This window comes from Equus przewalskii, chromosome 22, assembly GCF_037783145.1.
Source record: "Equus przewalskii isolate Varuska chromosome 22, EquPr2, whole genome shotgun sequence".
NCBI lineage: Eukaryota > Metazoa > Chordata > Mammalia > Perissodactyla > Equidae > Equus > Equus przewalskii.
In genome coordinates, this window is record NC_091852.1 from 36,271,094 (window position 1) to 36,288,506 (window position 17,413).

General features: G+C 37.7%; 1 protein-coding gene across 6 annotated transcripts in view; it reads left to right on the top strand.

Annotated features, from left to right (window-relative positions):
• The window catches only part of ADAMTSL1 (ADAMTS like 1), an 858,582-nt gene that overhangs the window by 523,451 nt on the left and 317,718 nt on the right, over window positions 1-17,413 (top strand). For all 6 annotated transcript variants that reach the window (XM_070589758.1, XM_070589759.1, XM_070589760.1 and 3 more), the window contains one exon: window positions 13,671-13,716. In XM_070589758.1, the coding sequence (XP_070445859.1) occupies window positions 13,671-13,716 (46 nt within the window). The remainder of the gene's footprint in view (window positions 1-13,670; window positions 13,717-17,413) is intronic.

Below are 17,413 nucleotides of genomic sequence, written 5' to 3' on the forward strand. Positions count from 1 at the left end.
GGGTCAAAGCCTAGTCTAAATGTATTACCAGGACTTCTAATATTCCAGATCATATATCTTAAAGGGATGTTTTGTTCCAAGATCTGATCTCCTTTCAGAACAAGAACGCACCAAGGCCAATGACTGAACGTTTGGGACCAATTTATTGGCCTGGTTTATCCCATAAACCTGTTTGTTGGAATAAAAGATGGTTGGAAATGTGTTTGGTGTCCATAACCTTTACTAGTCATACTAGGAATCTGTAACTCTTGGCTGTCTTTTTCTGTTTATTTAAAAATTCCTTATTTGGTTAGTTCAATAGCTCTTCTGAAGTTTTTATTTCTCCCCAATTTTCTTTTTTTTAAACTACTTTCTTGAGATGTCTTTGACGTGGAAAAATTGTATATATTTAAGGTGTACAACTTGATATCTTGATATATGTATACATTGTGAAAAGATCACCACAATTAAGCTAAATAACTTATCCATCACCTCTACATAGTTACTTTGTGTGTATGTGTGTGTGTGTGTGTTGAGAAGATTTAATTTAAAATCCATCCTTAGCAAATTTCAGGTATACAATACTGCGTTATTAACCATTGTCACTGTGCTGTACATTAGATCTCCAGAATTCATTCATCTTGCGTAACTAAAACTTTGCACCCTTTGACCAACATCTCTGCATTTCCCCTTCCCCTCCACCCATGGCAAACCACCATTGTACTCTCTGCTTTTACGAGTTTGACTGTTTTAGATTCCACTTATAAGTGACATCATGCAGTATTTGTCTTTCTGTTTCTGGTTTATTTCACTTAGCATAATGCCCTCCAGCTTCTTCTATGTTGTCACAAATGGCAAATATCCTTCTTTGTTAAGACTAGATAATACTCCATTGTATATAGATGCTACGTTTTCTTTATCCCATTCATCTGTCAACAGATATTTAGGTCGTTTCCATGTCTTTGTTATTCTGAATAATATTGCAGTGAACATGGGTGCAGATATCTCTTCGAGATCCAGATTTCATTTCCTTTGGATATATATACCCAGAAGTAGGTTCCTGGTTCATGTAGTAGTTATTTTTAATTTTTTGAAGGACCTCCATAATGTTTCCCATAATGGCTTTACCAATTTACATTCCCGCCAACAGAGTATGAGGGTTCCTTTTTCTCTACATCCTCACCAACACTTGTTATCTTTTGTCTTTTTGATAATGGCCATTCTAACAGTTATGACCCAATATCTCATTGTGGTTTTGATTTGCATTTCCTTGATGATTAGTGATGCTGAACACCTTTTCATGTACCTGTTGACTGTTTATGTCTTCTTTTGAGAAATGTTTGTTCAGGTCCTTTGCCCATTTTTGATTGGATTATTTGGTTTTTTACAATTGAGTCATAGGAGTTTCTTATATATTTTGGATATTAACCCCTTATCAGAGATGTGGTTTGTAAATATCTTCTCCTATTACATAGGTTGCCTTTTCACTCTGTTGGATAACTTGGGAAAAACGGATAAATTCTTCAAAACATATAACCTTCCAAGAGTGAATCTCCTTGATTTTCATTCATTTATTTAACAAATATTGATTGAATGTCTACTATGTATTAGTTAAGTTGCTAGGTATAACTAAGGATAAAAAGCCCTAGGGTCAAGCTGATGCTTTTGGGAATCTACCAAATTATTGTTTCTACTGATTATACTGAGTTTCTACTGACTATAGCTGCAAGGTATTTTGAGAATTTCCCCCAGTTCTGTAAATGGCAATACATCTGTAGCAGTGGTTCGTAACCCTAGCTGTACTTTAGAATCACTTGGAAACCTTTAAAAAACAGTACAAATATCTGGGCCACACTGAAAACCAGTTCAATTAGAATCTCTAGGGGTGGGGCCTTGACATCAATAAGTCTTTAAGAGCTCTCCAAGTGATTTTAATGTATATCCAGCATTAGAGCTGATACACATGAAAATGATGAAATGATGAGCTTTATCTCCAGCTCTCTGGGAATTTAGAGGTCAGGATAATGAAGAAAAGAAGGAATTTTCTGATAAACAGATTTCTTCACATTTAAATTCCTCACTCAAGTTTCTATGAAATGACCCAGTCTGCAGCATGGGCAAGTCGTGGGCACCAGCATGTCAGAACATAAAAGTGATGGTTGGCCCTGCACTTCTGCCATCCGGGGGAATAACTCCTCTTAGTAGTTAGGCAGTCATCTAGAATTAGTCAAGATCAGCCTTGCCCAAAATGGCAAATGGCCCAAGTGATCTCTGAAATTTCCTAGCATTCCATTATTAAGCCTGTAAGTATGACCCTTTAAGCCTCCAGCTTGTTAGAGAACAACTAAATTAATGTCCAGGGACTGGGGTCTTTTATGCAAATTCTCTGGGATCCACCTCCTCTCAAATTCATCACATTTCTTATCCATAGAGTGGAGTTTAACTTCCACTTTCAACTCAGCATCTATCATTATCCCTTTCCCCCTAAAAAAAAGAAAGGCTTCTTAACAGTACTTGAAGTTTGTTATTTCCTCTGTTTGGGCACCATTTGTACTACAGAAAAAGGAGAGTTTAATCCTAACTGTTTTGCTTAGTTTCAACCACTGTTGGGGGGGGTGGGGTGGAGGGGGAGGAGGAGAGAGGGAAGGAGGGGCGAGGAAGAGAGAGATTGATTGAAATTAAATGGACACCAGACATTAAGAGCAAAAAAAGATGGTACCAGAATTGCATACATTAGGGGATGGATGCTTTACCTGGAGTCAGAAAGTGTAAGTGTAGAATCATAGTTATATGTGATCATCAACCAAAGCCCATAACTACATACACCAGCCTCAAATAACTGCACAGCCAGTCCCTACCTCCGGCCTTTGGGGTCAGACTCACTGGTCAAGACAGAGAGCCTTTCCTAGTGGGAGAGAGTCACAGGCTTGGGAACCCGGCTCTCATAACAGTGTGTTTCATTGCCTCTGAGAGAACCTTTTCCTGTTTTGTGGATTATCCCTGTTATTTTTTTATCCAACTACTAATTTTGAATCTTGGTCCCGCTATTTTCTACCTGTGTGACGTTGGCGTGGGTTTTCAGTTTCTAGGGTTTGGTTTGCTCAACTGTGATGTCAGATGGGCAGTTCCTGGAACAGAATAAGTGTCAATAAATATTTATTTTGAACAAATGTCTAAGGTGCCCTTCAACTCTAAAATGGAATGTGTAACCCTGAGAAGGAGAGCCTTTCTCCTCCACATATGCAGTCAAAACCCGTTTTTGCTGCTACGTAGGAAGAGGAGCAAAAGCTGCTCTTACTAGGAACGATTTTAAAGAAAAACGTTTTTCTCCAGGCCCCCATTTTGCAACAGACATCTGGGTGATATGGAAGAATTGAAGGACTTTTGTCTCTAGCCAAAATAATTCATAAATTCCCCACTCCAGGGTTGTACCGGGTGAGGTTGTGAGAGTCCTAGAGTTTCATAATATACATTTTCCTCATGGGGAAGATGGAAAAGTTGGACTTGATGTTGCTAAAACACATTTGTTTTTATTCTCATTCTTTGCCTCTTTTGGCTACTGAGCAGATGTAAGATCATTTGCAAACCTTATAGCATGTGTGTATGTATTACAAAGGGCATGTCCTTCCTGCTCGTGGATCTGAAGCCAAAGGCAGCAATCCCTCGGACGCCCACTGCGCACCACCTTTCAGAGGGAGTAGAAGCATTGTAGTGACAAATACACCTTAGAGTAAATATGTGAAAATAAACATGTCCGTAAAAAAGAACCAAAGTTTCTTTCCTTTGGTAGCTATTTAGTTTCGTTTTAAACTTTTCATCTTTGGTTTATTATAGAAAGATTTTAAGCATGTTTCAGGGCTCAAAAATTAGAGCAAATATTGGACCAAAAATTCATTACCACCTGAAATCTTCCTTATAGCATTTCCTTCTGTTCTGCTCCTTCTCTCTTCCTTTCACCCTCCCACCCTCCATTCCTCCTCCCTCCCTCCCTCCCTCACTTCCTTCCTTCTTTCCTTCTTTTCTTTTCTGAAGAAATACTTGTGGATTCCTAACAGTACACTGGGCATTTTGCTAGGCACTGGGACTCAGATAAAATAGACTGCAGGGCAGAAAACCAAATAAAGAAAAAAATATATGATTTTTAAAAGTGAAAAGATTCCTGTGCAGCTACAGGACTGTGTCCTAGTCCTTTAAAATGCTGGCCTCTTGCTGTCTCTCTGCCTCTTCTCCTGATGAGCCTTCTACCGGCAATGCCTCTCCCCGCCATGCCCACCTATCAAAATCCTAAATGTTATTTAAAGGTACCTCTTCCAGCAGTAGCACTTACTCTCACTTTGCTGTATTCATGAGGCATTTTGTTCTCACCACTTGGAGTTACCTTTACATACATAGTCTGGCTTGTGTTATGGTTATTTGTGTGACACTGTCCCCCACTATACTGTCAGCTGTGGGCAAAGGTTTTATCTTGCTTTTCTTGATATCTTCCTGCCTTATGCACAGTAGGGACCTAGTCAATGTTGGGTGAATTTACTGAGTAGAATATTAGGGCCAGGGACCCACTGTAGTGCTTTGGGAAGCAGGAGTAGGGAGGGAGGGCTGTTTCTTGAGTTCCCTTTTTTCCCATCACACTCTTGGGGCTCATATGACCCACATAGGACCTCCCACCTGAGCGATTGCCTTCCTAAGTTACTTCCCTCTCATAACCTATCGCTTTGTCTAATTCCTTCTGTACTTAGTATCCAGCCCATGCCCATCAGTTGCTGACTATGCATTACACTGTTGTGTGGTTCATTTGGACCGATGTGGATTTTTTTCCAACTAAATTATAACTTTATAAGGGTCAGGAAAGTCATTGTTTTTGTGCCTTTCACAATGCCTTGCTTACTATTGCTTCAGATTGGCTGCTCAATAAACGTGTTAAGTGACTGTAAATGAGAAAGCATTATTCAAAAGCTTGTTAACCAGAAAACCCTATACGGGGCTCATTTCCACTTTCCCACTGCTTATTGTACATTGTCTCGTTAGACTATTTGAGCAATGTGCTTGGAGCAGTTTCTGGCTTCATTAAAAGCTGCATATGATCCTTAGGGTTTGCAATGTCATTGTTCTTGCTTTTTTCTTTTTTGATTACATGAGTATACGCCTCGTTTTCATAAACCCCAGCCCATATTTGTGAGAACTCGATGCTTTGTTATAGCATGTCTGTCTTTGAAGAACAGGCAGAGATATGTAAAATCATACTTGTTTGGAGGAAAAAAAAAAACTGGCAGTGATTTTTCTAGTTGTAATTTAGAACATACCAAACACTCATGATAGCAAATAAACCAATTTGAAACTCACAGGACGAACTCCAAAATTCAGTCTGTAATATCCTCACGTGGGTCTAACTTTTAAATTAACAGCTCTGAAGCCTCTGAGCTGCCCTCAAGAATCTGTAAGAGCACAGAGATGCTTTCCTTAGTTCCCTGTGGTAGAGAGAAGATCAAACAACCAGAGGGATGTCATCTTAGAATGTTTGCCCTAAACCGACATCATTCCCATTTATATTGAATTTGGTCTCCACATTAAGTTTTAGTAACTCTCTCTGTATATATAAATCAGGGTCTCCAAGCTGGCATAGCATTCAGAACGTTTTTGTAATGAGAGATCAGTATAGAGCAGAAGTGTTGAATTATAAATCTAAGGTTACGAAAATATGTTACCAATGCCAAAGAAACACTTTTAAGTCAAGGCCTCAATTTACAGCACCGTTTTCCAACATGAGCCTCCACTACCCCCTATTCTGTTTTAAATTGCTTTCAAAATACAGCTTTAAGGCCAACTCTTCTTTTGGCTGCTCAGGCCACATTAGAACCTCTGGCAAATTGAGAAGAGCTAGTGTGACATCAGGGCTGTGTCTGTTCCCAGCCAGCTCACCTACTGATGGATGACGCCTGGCACTGTGCCTCTGTGTTGTTTGTTGTATTATTACAACAGAAAGCATTTTCAAAAGCTACATTTATCAAGTTGTCATAATAGTTTGGCTTGTATATCTATCTACCCAGAAAAAAAATAAGTCTCTCCCTTAGCACTAATCTATCTGAGCCACGTGATACATCACGTGCAGAAGAGGCAGTGGAAAACAAATCCGCGTCCTGCATGGGATTCGGGGAGCTGTCAGCTAAAGGCGTAAGGGGAGAGAGGTTTTTTATGTGTGCATTTGGAAGTCCCACAGCACCAAAGACCTCTGTGTCCTCTTTGTTTCAAAGATACTTTTCCCCTGGTGGTTGTGTGTTAGGGATAGACTATTCCTGGTGTTTTGGTGGCTTTGTCTAATAATGGAGATTTAACTTCAAATGGGGAAAAACTGTGAAGTTTAGCCACAAGGAAAGTCAAAGTCTCATTTTAGTGTTAAAGATCAATTTTTCATAAGCAAGTGTTATCAGATTAAACATTATTTGTTGTGGAGAATCTTGTGAGCAAATTATTATTTGACATAGATGGTTGTCCGGGAGCACGTGGTGTTGGGGATGGGGACAAGAGCAGGGCAGAGGGGATTCAAAGTAATTGTCCAGAGTAAATATACACTCACTTTTGTTTGTTAAAATAATTTTGTTTGTTAAAAATAATTCAATTATTGATTGATTGTTATTAATTAAAATATATTAATTAAGAATAATTCAAATCTATTAATATGAATAAAGTATTCACTAGGGATGCATACTAGAACATTCCTAATTATTTAGAGATACATTATATAATGAAGATACAATATAAGTATGGTTGTCTCTAGATACTTTTTTTAATTGAGATATAATTGGCGTATAACTTTGTGTAGGTCTAAGGTGTACAACATGTCGATTTGATACATTTATATATTGCAATATGATTACCACTGTAGCAACCTAACACCTCTATTATGTCATGTAATAATTTCTTTTTTGTGGTGGGAACAATTAAGATCTAGTCTCTTAGCAGCTTTGAAGTTTATGATACAGTCTTGTTGTCTATAATCACTAGGCTGTGCATTCAATCCCCAGGACTTATTTATCTATTAGTTGCAAGTGTGTACTCTTAAACAACATATCCCCATTTCTCCACCTGCTAGCCCCTGGTAACCCCATTCTACTCTCTGTTATTATGTACATACTTTTTGAAGAAGGGTCAGTGCTGCATTGACTCCTCTTATTGTGACCAAATGCCACACCAAATTTCCACATGAGCAAGGTTCATTTTGATTCTCATGAAAGACACCCTAAGTTAGGGTTAAATAATAACTATTTTAAACATGGAATATAATGCAGAGCGGAAAGAATGACCTTTTTAAGCATAAGAGTGACACAGAGAGCACTAAGGGAAGGATGAGAAAATGGGACTTACTTAGGAAACCCACAGGACTGGCATGTCATCTAACTCCTCTTTCTCCCCGACGCAAGGCAAGACCATCACTAACCAACTGTTATACTCGGACTCCAGTACTAGCCCCTAGGTTTTCAGCATCCAGTTTGACCCATAGATGAGGACAGTGAGCATCTGAGGATAGATTTACCCAGGGTCCAGAGGTTCATATAGCTTCCTTTTGACTGGTTAAGTTGATTGGTATCAAGTGTTGTTTCCTGAAAGAACCTCTCACAATAAAGTATCTGCGGAAACTGAAAAACAGCCCAACAGTGCATTTGCACTTGGTTCTCTCAGGTGTTCTCAGAATTTGTTATTCCTCTTGCAGTCTTTGTAAAAAGCCCCAGAAATGTAGAAGTGTTTTCACCCGCTCCTTGGGGACGCCCTCTTGCTGTGAACCTCCATGAGTACTGAAACGCTCACTTGAAGTGAGGGAGGAAAACAGAGCTCCAATGCTACATGAAATGCTGGCTCTGGCTGTAAATCTGCTTGTCTTCTCTAATCCATGCCATTTTAGGACCCACAGTCTAAAGGACTAGGGTCCTTCTGGCTTGGATTGCTGGCATGGTTTTATGTCTGTTCTCTTGTAAAGAGCTTGTAGTTTCCTTTTGGATGATTAAGGAAGAGAGAGGCATAAGCAGATGGACTGTCCTATTTGAAAATTCTTTGCCCATGCGTCCATACTTGAAAGGCAGGAGATATTGAGAGAAATACGATAACCTATTCTTGCTAAGCAGCTCTCTTGGCTTTTTGCAAAGCAAAGGCAAAACTTCGTGAGCCTAACAGAAGTACAGTTGTCCCTAAGAACTCTGGAGTTTTCAATACACAGTTAACAGATTTCTTGAAGCTGTTCACTGACACCAGTGATGAGTCTGGTTATGTCACCAGAAGCATCCGTTTGCTTAGAGATGAAATGATAAGAATTTTAAGGTAAAAATTGATGTATTTTACCAGATTTTTTTTTATTCCTAATAAGAGATAAATTGAATCTGCCTTCCTCTTTTAAAGACTTAACTTATATAAGCAGAGGGGGAAAAAAGCCAGGAAATTGCTAAAGTCTGGAAAAAGAGCTTTTAATTTTCCACAGCAATTCATCTTGTCTAAGGTTGCTAAATTATGATGATTGAAACAAAGATAATATCAGGATTTTAAGGATTGGAAGAGTTTGGATGGCTTGTTATGTGTTAATGAGAGACCAAAAGAGTAAGCCTCAAGCCTTTACTGATCTCATTATAAGTGAATTAAAGTCTGAATAATTCACCAATAATAGCTTTTGATTGAGCTGATTTCCATTTTTGAGAGATGGGATTAAGTCAAAATTAATAAGTGACTGGCTAGGAGTAAAGTGCTAAGCAAAATAAATGAGAAACTTTTTGTACAAATTTGGTTTGGAGTATATTTTTATTTATATTTTGTTCTTTCATACTTGAACCAGTTTCTGAGTGCTTAATTGGCACAGTACTTAACTTAGTAAACACAGTCCTGTAACTGTTTGATAGTAGACATTGAGAGAGAGGATGCATTTAGTGTTATCAGTGGTCTATAACTCTCCTCGGAAACCATTTTGGACTGAAAGTTCTAATGTTTTTTTCACTCCTAGAGGTGAATTTTGTCTTGTTTAAATGTGAAGGATATCATTCAGCTGTTTTATATTAACACACTGTTTTTAAAAAGAAGAAGAAAATATTTTTTACTGCTTACTTCTCGAATGAGGCTTTTGTGCCCAGATGAATGCTTGGATGAAGAATTTCACACTTGGCCAGAAATAAAATCCGTGCAGTGGAATAGTCCCTTCGTTACTTAAATAAAATTTCTATTTAGGTTTAATACATTTGAACTTTTAAAAAATATAAGCTTCTCTGCACTGAAGTTGTTTCGCATCACATTTTACTGACAAGCATGGTTCTCTTGGAGATGTTGCAAATGCACGATGTGTGTCTGGCTGTCCTTTACTTACTGGAAGTGCATTTACCAGAATTGAGAAATGACTGATATATTGATGTAGTGATAATAAGGTGTAGTTAACCCTCAGGCCAACTACGTGCTCAGCTTCCCAGATTTAATCAAGTGTTAGTATTCTACACATCTTGTTCCTTCTTTTGTAATGTTGTTTTGTATGCTTTGGAGTTAGACAAACCCAGCTTTCAATCCCTGGTTCTCTTTTTTCTGTGTATATGGCTTTAAGCCTCCTAATCTTTCTCAGCCTCAGTTTTCTTATCTATGAAAAGGGAATAAATAAAGCCTTGCAGAGTTGTTGACAGATTAGCAATAGTGTACACAAAATGCCTAACACTGGGCCAGACCCAGTGGCCTAGTGGTTAAGTTCAGAGTGCTTCACTTCAGCGGCCTGGCTTAAGACCCAGGCCTGGACCTATACCACTCTTCTGTTAGCAGCCATGCTGTGGTGGCAGCTCACATAAAAAAGAAAAAAGAGAAAGACTGACAACAGATGTTAGCACAGGGCCAATCTTCCTCAGCAAAAAAACAAAAACCTAACACTGAGCCAGATACCTATAGCAAACACTCAAATATATAGGAGAGGCTAGTATGACTATTACTATCCATAATTTGATAACATCTTTCAATAATGAGGACCTTTCCAAACCCAAGCATTACACTTTAATATCATATTTCAGTCAATTAAGTAAGTCAAATAAATAAACTCTCACTGAATAAGTATTACAATATAGTAAAGGGAAAACTTAATTCAGGACAGAATTAAACTATTCGTAAATCACTATTAGGTGTTAGAAAACTACAGGATATTTTTTGGAAATTGCGGTAAGTGTTTCTCTTTCCTTGTTCTTTGTTTTTGCTAAATAAGAAGCATTTAAATCAGTCTTTTACATTTTATGCTTACAGCTCCAATTACCCAAGGATGCTTTTAAAACACTTGTAGGTATTTATAGTTTAAAGTATCTGGGAAGAGGCTCATTTAAATTATCGAAGCAGGTATTTTTCTGCTTGTTTTGTCTTGTTTAGTAAACAATGTCTCTATGATAACCTCTTGACATTCGAACGGAGCTTTTGTAAGTTATCCCGGCTGATGATCTTTAAGCACTGCCATTCCAGTGTCGATTTGACAGACGAGGAAGCCAAGACCGTGAGAGGACAAGAGGTGTACGCAGGGAGGAGAGAAAGTCTATGACCCAGATCTTCAAACTCCTAATTTGGATTTGTTTCCATTATTCCTTTCTGGGAGTTAAGATTAGGAAAAGAAAATAAAGGGAAGTGAAAAACAAGAGTTTTCAGGTCTTAATGACTTACACCAGAGTTCACTTTTTCTTTTTAAGATTTTATTTTTTCCTTTTTCTCCCCAAAGCCCCCCAGTACATAGTTGTGTATTCTTCATTGTGGGTCCTTCTAGTTGTGGCATGTGGGACACTGCCTCAGTGTGGTTTTGATGAGCAGTGCCATGTCCACGCCCAGGATTTGAACCAACGAAACACTGGGCCGCCTGCAGCGGAGCACGCGAACTTAGCTGCTCGGCCATGGGGCCAGCCCCAAGAGTTCACTTTTTTAAAGCAAGAAGTCATCTTTGGATCTCCTCTGTTTTAAAACCTTCAGTAGTTCCCTTTTGCCTATTGCTAAGTTCAAAATTAGAAGGTTTTTATCTCATCTCCTGCAGTTCCCCACATAAACCCAAAACTCCAGCAAAATAACACTGCTTGAAAATTTGCACACACATCATATCTTTTTATACATCTATGCCTTTGCCTATAGTTTCTCCACCTATCCTTAACTCTCTTTCAATATCTATTTTTACATCTATTATACATCTAACTAATTTTTCAAATGTCAACATAATGCTTAATATGTACTAGACACTGTTGGAAGTGCTTCACAAATATTAACTCAGTTAATCCTCATAATAACTTGAGGAGATAAATCATAGTATCCCATTTTACAGATGACAAAACTGAGGTATAAAAACTGAGGAATAGAGCCAGGATTCCAAAAGACGATTCTGGTTTCAAAGTGGATACTCTTAACTTCTACACTATGTTACGTATGTGCTCGGAATTTCCCAATTGAAAAACACATCTTGTTCTGCCAACACTGATGTCTTAATGGCGTGCTACCAAAGGCCTTTGGGTTGTAGAATTCATTACCTTCTAAATTTACCACCAATGGCACCTAGCTCCCATTTTTAAGACTCAGAAACCTAATACTTTTTAGCAATCACACCAAGAACAGATCCTTCTCTTGGAGGTGGACTCACAATGACTTGGCCCATGTGATTAATGTTCCAAACTAGAATGCCAGTTTATTAACTTACAATGAAAAATAGAACTGTCTATCACAGACCAGAATACCGTGTCAGCATTACCAGCACACTCTGCCTCTCAGCAGTCATGAAAAAACAGGTCACTCTTGGCAAATTGATTGGTCAACATGGCATCATGATGAGGGAGATTCCTGAGAGGAGCAGAGAATTCATTGGCATCAGCTAGGTTAGTGTGAGGCATCCATATGGCAGTAACAACAGCGTTGCCAATGGGACCTGGAAAACTTGAAGGCTATTGGCCCTTTACCTGGGAGATTGCTGAGCTGGTCTCTGACAACCATGTGTCTCTGTCAAGCTCCTCTTTTCTGTGTTTCTAATGCCTTTGCCACATTCTATTGTTAACGGATATTAATATGTCAATCTGGTTACAGTCAAGTGTTTAAACCTGGGACCTTTTTATCTCTTTAAGATAGTCATTGTGTAATTGTTATTTTCAGATGACATTTTGTTTTTGATAACATTAAGACCTAATACAAACAGTATTTAGCATTTCTTACACTGAATTATATGAGTGATTTTCTTAACAGTGAAGAACAAGTCATATTCATTCTCTTTTCTATTCCCAGAAGTGCATTGCCCAGCAATAATAGGAGTCAATGGACATTTGTTGAACAAACAAATGAATTAGGAAGTAAAGCATCGTGGTTGGGAGTGTAGGCTCTGAAGCCTGGTAGCCTGGTTTCAAATCTCAGTTCTACTAAATAGCTGTGTGATTTGGGCAAGTTAATTAACCTCCCTAAGCTCCTGTTTTCTCATCTGTAAAGTAGGTATAATGATAGTACTCTGTCTCCCAGAATTCTTGAGAAGAGGATTAAATAAATTAACACATGTAACAAACTTAGAAATGTACCCAGAATTCCATAACTATCAGTTATTAGTATAATCACTTTCTCAGAATTTCATGTTGTATTTTTACTTGTTTTCAAAAAGTACAACTTATTTTGAAAAGAGCAGAGTACTGCTGTTCTTGCTTTAAGTGTCATTATTGAATGTTTAATCAAAAATTGATTGTTTTTGTTCATAAGAATTCAGTAAAGTGAAAACTCCCATGTATTGCTGGTGGGAGTATGTAATGGTACAACCTTTATGGAATGTAATTTGGCAAAATATTTATCAAGAGCCTTATAAAATTTCATTCCTTTTAGTCTCGTAATTCCCCTTCTAGAAATTTATCTCTGCTAAAAACATAGAAACTTGGATAAAACATATGCATGGATGTGGTTTAGCTCACCATCATTTATCAAACCCCAAATTGGAAATTACTTAAATGACAAGTAATGGAAGAATGATTATATAAATTGTGTCATTTGATGGAATATTATGTAGCTCTCAAAATAATGTCTTTAAAGTTATTTAATTGTGTGTGGAAATATCTCCAAAAAATTTTAAGTGGAAAAAAGAAGTTACAAAATTGTATAAGGGATGTGACTTCTTCCACACTGGAAAGACATCAATAAATCAAAATAATAGGGATTATCTTTAGTGAGGCAACGATGGGGGATTTTTTTCTTTTTGGTAATCTTTTCTAAAGCCTCTACGATGAGCATGCATTTTAGAAATAAAGAGAATTCTTTGAGATTATGACTTTTCATATCCTTAGATGTGTAATTTTAAAAGCATGTTGAATATTAAGTCCAATTTTTTATTATATTTAAGATCTAAGTTTTTTCAGTTTAATATCTTTTATACCAGAAGTAATTAAGAAGACAGGATTCATTTAATATTTTTCAGAAAACTTTACATTAATATTTATTTGCTTAAATAAAAACTAACTATAAGTACTTATTTTGATGACTCGAAGCAAAATGCTTAGTTACAACTCTCATGGAGAAATCAATCTACACGTACAACTTCTTTAGATATGCTCAAGTTAGCATTAGATAGTAAGTCCTCTAAGAATGTACTTAGAAGAAAAGAGGCTCTTATATTAGTATTCAGAGGAAATCAATATTTTTATAAGAAAATGGTTGAAATTTTGAAATTTTCACAGGTAGTAATGAGTTTCTTTTTTCTTTTTGTGACCTAGGAGCTGTGAGGGAAGAAATATCCGATATAGAACATGCAGTAATGTGGTAAGTTCTGAAGTTCTATCACTGTGATAGTGATTGTTTTAAGCACTGAATAATGCTAAGCGGTTTTATGTATCCTGAGAAGAAATCAATCAATCAGTAGTTAACTAAGAGTTATTTATCTCACACTATCTGGATTATGCAGCATCAAAAACTAGATATTTTAATGTTCCTCAGTATAAACTTTTAATCATTTGAACAAATTGAAACTAGCTAGACTATTTCAAAACAAAGACTCTTTGTATTTCCTCTCTGCTTTCTGACTTTTCACATCTAGATCTCTTGAGAATGAGTAAGAGGAATGATAAAAGGGAAACCACTTGGGGTATCATGAAATAAATACTAGGTAATCAAACTCAGATTTGACAAATCATTCATTCGTTTAGCAAATACTGTTCAATGCCAACTATATGTAGGCACTATACTATACAAGGATAAATAGCATATGGTCACTGTCTTAAAACATCGTGATATAGAAAAGATGTAGAGAGAGAAGACAAATGTGCACATAACACATTCTAGGACAAAAATGACAAATGCAGTAAGAACAGATGAAATTCTTTGTGGGTTAAAAACAGAGAGAAATGTGAAGGGTCTTTAAAGCAAAGGTGATTTGAGGTATGGCCAGGAGGGGTAGGAGGCTGTGTCTGGCCCAGATTGGGTGGGAGGAGGTGAAAACCAATCCAAATGGAGAAGATATGATGGACAACTTTGGAGGCAGGAGTGTTTAAGGTGTGCTATGAACACTAATTTGGGTAGGGTTGTGCATAACAGTATAGAGGAGAAGAATTGAAAGATCTTTTGAGGTTAGACAATGAATAGGTTTTAACGTTAGGCTTCCAAGTTTATATTAATTCAGTGACTAATGGGGAGGTCACTAGAGGTTTTGCAGTAAGAGTATAATATTTTAGAATTTCACTTTAGGAAGATTAATTCTGTAGTGATAGGAGGGATGCACTGGAACAGGAAGTAGATGGGGAGCGAGAAGTAGTGAAACCTTAAATCTAAGGAAATTGATACGAGAGATCAAAATTAAGGTTACTTTGCAAGACTTAATCAATTTCAATTAGAGTGATGGGTTGAAGTGGGAATAAAGGAAGCAGAGGTGTATGCATATTTAGAGCTCTCACTCTTGCTGATCCCTCTGTCAGAGAAGCTCTTTCTCTAATATTTGCATATGGGCGTTTTCCTTATTTCAGTCTCAGCTCAAAGGCCACCTCTTCAAGGAGGTTTCCTTGACCGCCTTATCTAATGTGGTTATCCCACTGCCCAATCTCATCTCTCACAATGTCAATCACATTTTACTTTCTTTACAGCACTTATCTCTACCAAAATTTATCTTATATAAATACTTGTTTGTTTTCCGTTTCCCCACTCTAGAATATAAACTCCACGAGGATAGGAGCCTCATTTGTCTTGTCCACTCCCCTTTATTCCCAATGCCTAGAACTGTTGACTTATACATATTAAGCACACAATAGATGTTTACCGAAAGCAAAATGAGTACTCAGTCTTCTGAAAGAATTGTAAATGTCATTATTAGAAGCAAGAAGGTTGGGAGGAGGCTTGGGAGAGGAAAGTAATAAATTTGATTTAAGGACATTGTTGCAGGTGGATATTCAACTAGACAATGGGAGGTTGATCTTGGGAAAGAGGTCAGCGCTGAAGCCATAGAAACACAAAGTAAGAAATACAAAATGTGAAGATTTGGGAGCAGTTTTTTAGGTCGAGCTCTATAGAATCATGAGAGAAGAGAACCTGAGAACTTTAGTGAATGTCTGGATTCAGATAGAAAGAACAGAGCCAGATAAGCCACAAAAGGTACCACAAGAGAGGTAGCAAAAGAAATAAGAGAGAATCCCTAAAGATACTCAGTAGGATAAATGTTGCCAAGTGGTTGAAGGCTGAAAAAAGGCCAATGGCAGAGCAGTTTCTGTAGTGAATTAGGAATGAAGCCAAGACCACAGGAGTTATTAATGGGGAAATGGAGTCAATGGGTGTAAGCTGCTCTTATTACGTGTTAACAGAGATAACGCATAATTTGTGGAGTCAGAGAAGGGCAGGTGGGTTGTTTGTTTGTTTACAATGAGAGACCCTTGAGAAATGAGTGACTCTAAAGGGAAAGATTGATGATATGAGGAGGTGAGGGTATATTTGATGCCACAGGTCCCAAAGGAGACAGTGAGTGACAAGAAGAAGAGGAATCTTGATAAAGGAGAAGACCATATACTTAATTCTTAGAAAACAGACGCAAATTGAGAAAGGAAAAATGAGGATATAGAAAGACTTATAAAGAAGAGAAAAATTGAAGCTCCTCATGATGAGCAGGTTCAAGCTTCTCTGTAGAGAAGTTTTCTAAGTCATCCACTGACAGGGAAGGAGGGGAATTGAGCTTGGGAAAATGAGCATGAAGGCCTAGACTAGCCACTGGGGAAATTGAGTGGAAGCCAGCAAAGCAAAACAAAAGCACTGCTGAACAGCAAAGAAGGCTCAGCTGAAGTTCGAGGGCTTGATCTTAAGGAGAACATGGTCAGCAGGGTTTCAGGACTTAGTCTGGCAATTCCTGCACTGAAGCAGTATTAGAGAAAACGGACATTGGATGTGACCCACGGTCAGAATACAGATGTGATGAGAGAGACTAAAATGAATGAAAGCATATATTTTTAAATGCCTGACCAAGGAGACTGTAAGAAACTAGAAGGCATGATCATTGGGAAAAGAGTAATCGTTCAATGGAAAATTTTGCCTGCTTCATTTCTCTATTGCCATTTGGGATACTAGGTGCCAGATAACATGACTTGTAGCTCATATCATTGCCTGCTCCACCACACACGCACACTCCCCTCGCTCAACTATGGATTGATTAAAAGGATCAAATAGCTGTAGTTTTTATAATTTTTAAAAATGGTATTGACCTGTTTTAGAAATGGTATGAAAAATTTTTTTGATGAAAGTTTACTCGGTTCATCGGTTTTCTTTACTATCCCTTTTATTATAGTGACATTTGATATATCAGTTTAAAAACACACACGCACACACACCATGGTGTTATTAAAGAATCTCCTTAACTTCTGTTCATTTTCTTTGTAGCTTTTAGAATAGTGGAAAGGATCCAAATTATTCTAAGTAGATGAATGCCTAAGGCATCATGAGCAGATGTCTGCCTATTCTTCCCTTCAAGCTCCTCAGAAACAGCCAGTCTCCTTGCTGTCATTAGGAGCATTTTCACAGACAGATGCAGGCTAAGACTCTGACCTAATATTACTTAAAACTCATAGCATTACACAAGCCAACTCTTTACAGCTTGTACAATCAAACTGACACTGAAGTTTTTATAGGAACCTAGAGTCTTCAAGTAATTTGAAGCCTTTTTTTCTGGCTTTTGGCCATGACAGAAGCAACATTGCCAAAAAAACAAATAAAAAATCTTATTAGAAAGGATCTTTTCATAATCACATTCCAATTTTTCAGGCTAAGGAGTTCAGAACAATTCGGTTAAATGTTTCCCTTTTAGATACTTGTTTTGGAAAAACTTGAGGGTATCTTTTAGCTAAGCCTCCAGGGTCACTCCATAATCCCTGGACAGCTTCCTGGGCTCTTCTGAACCACTTTGCCTCCAAAGATTTACTCTTTTGTTCTATTCTTGGTGGCTGCTGCATACGGCATTTCTTTGGGTTCTTGATCCCCAAGGCTGAGGAGG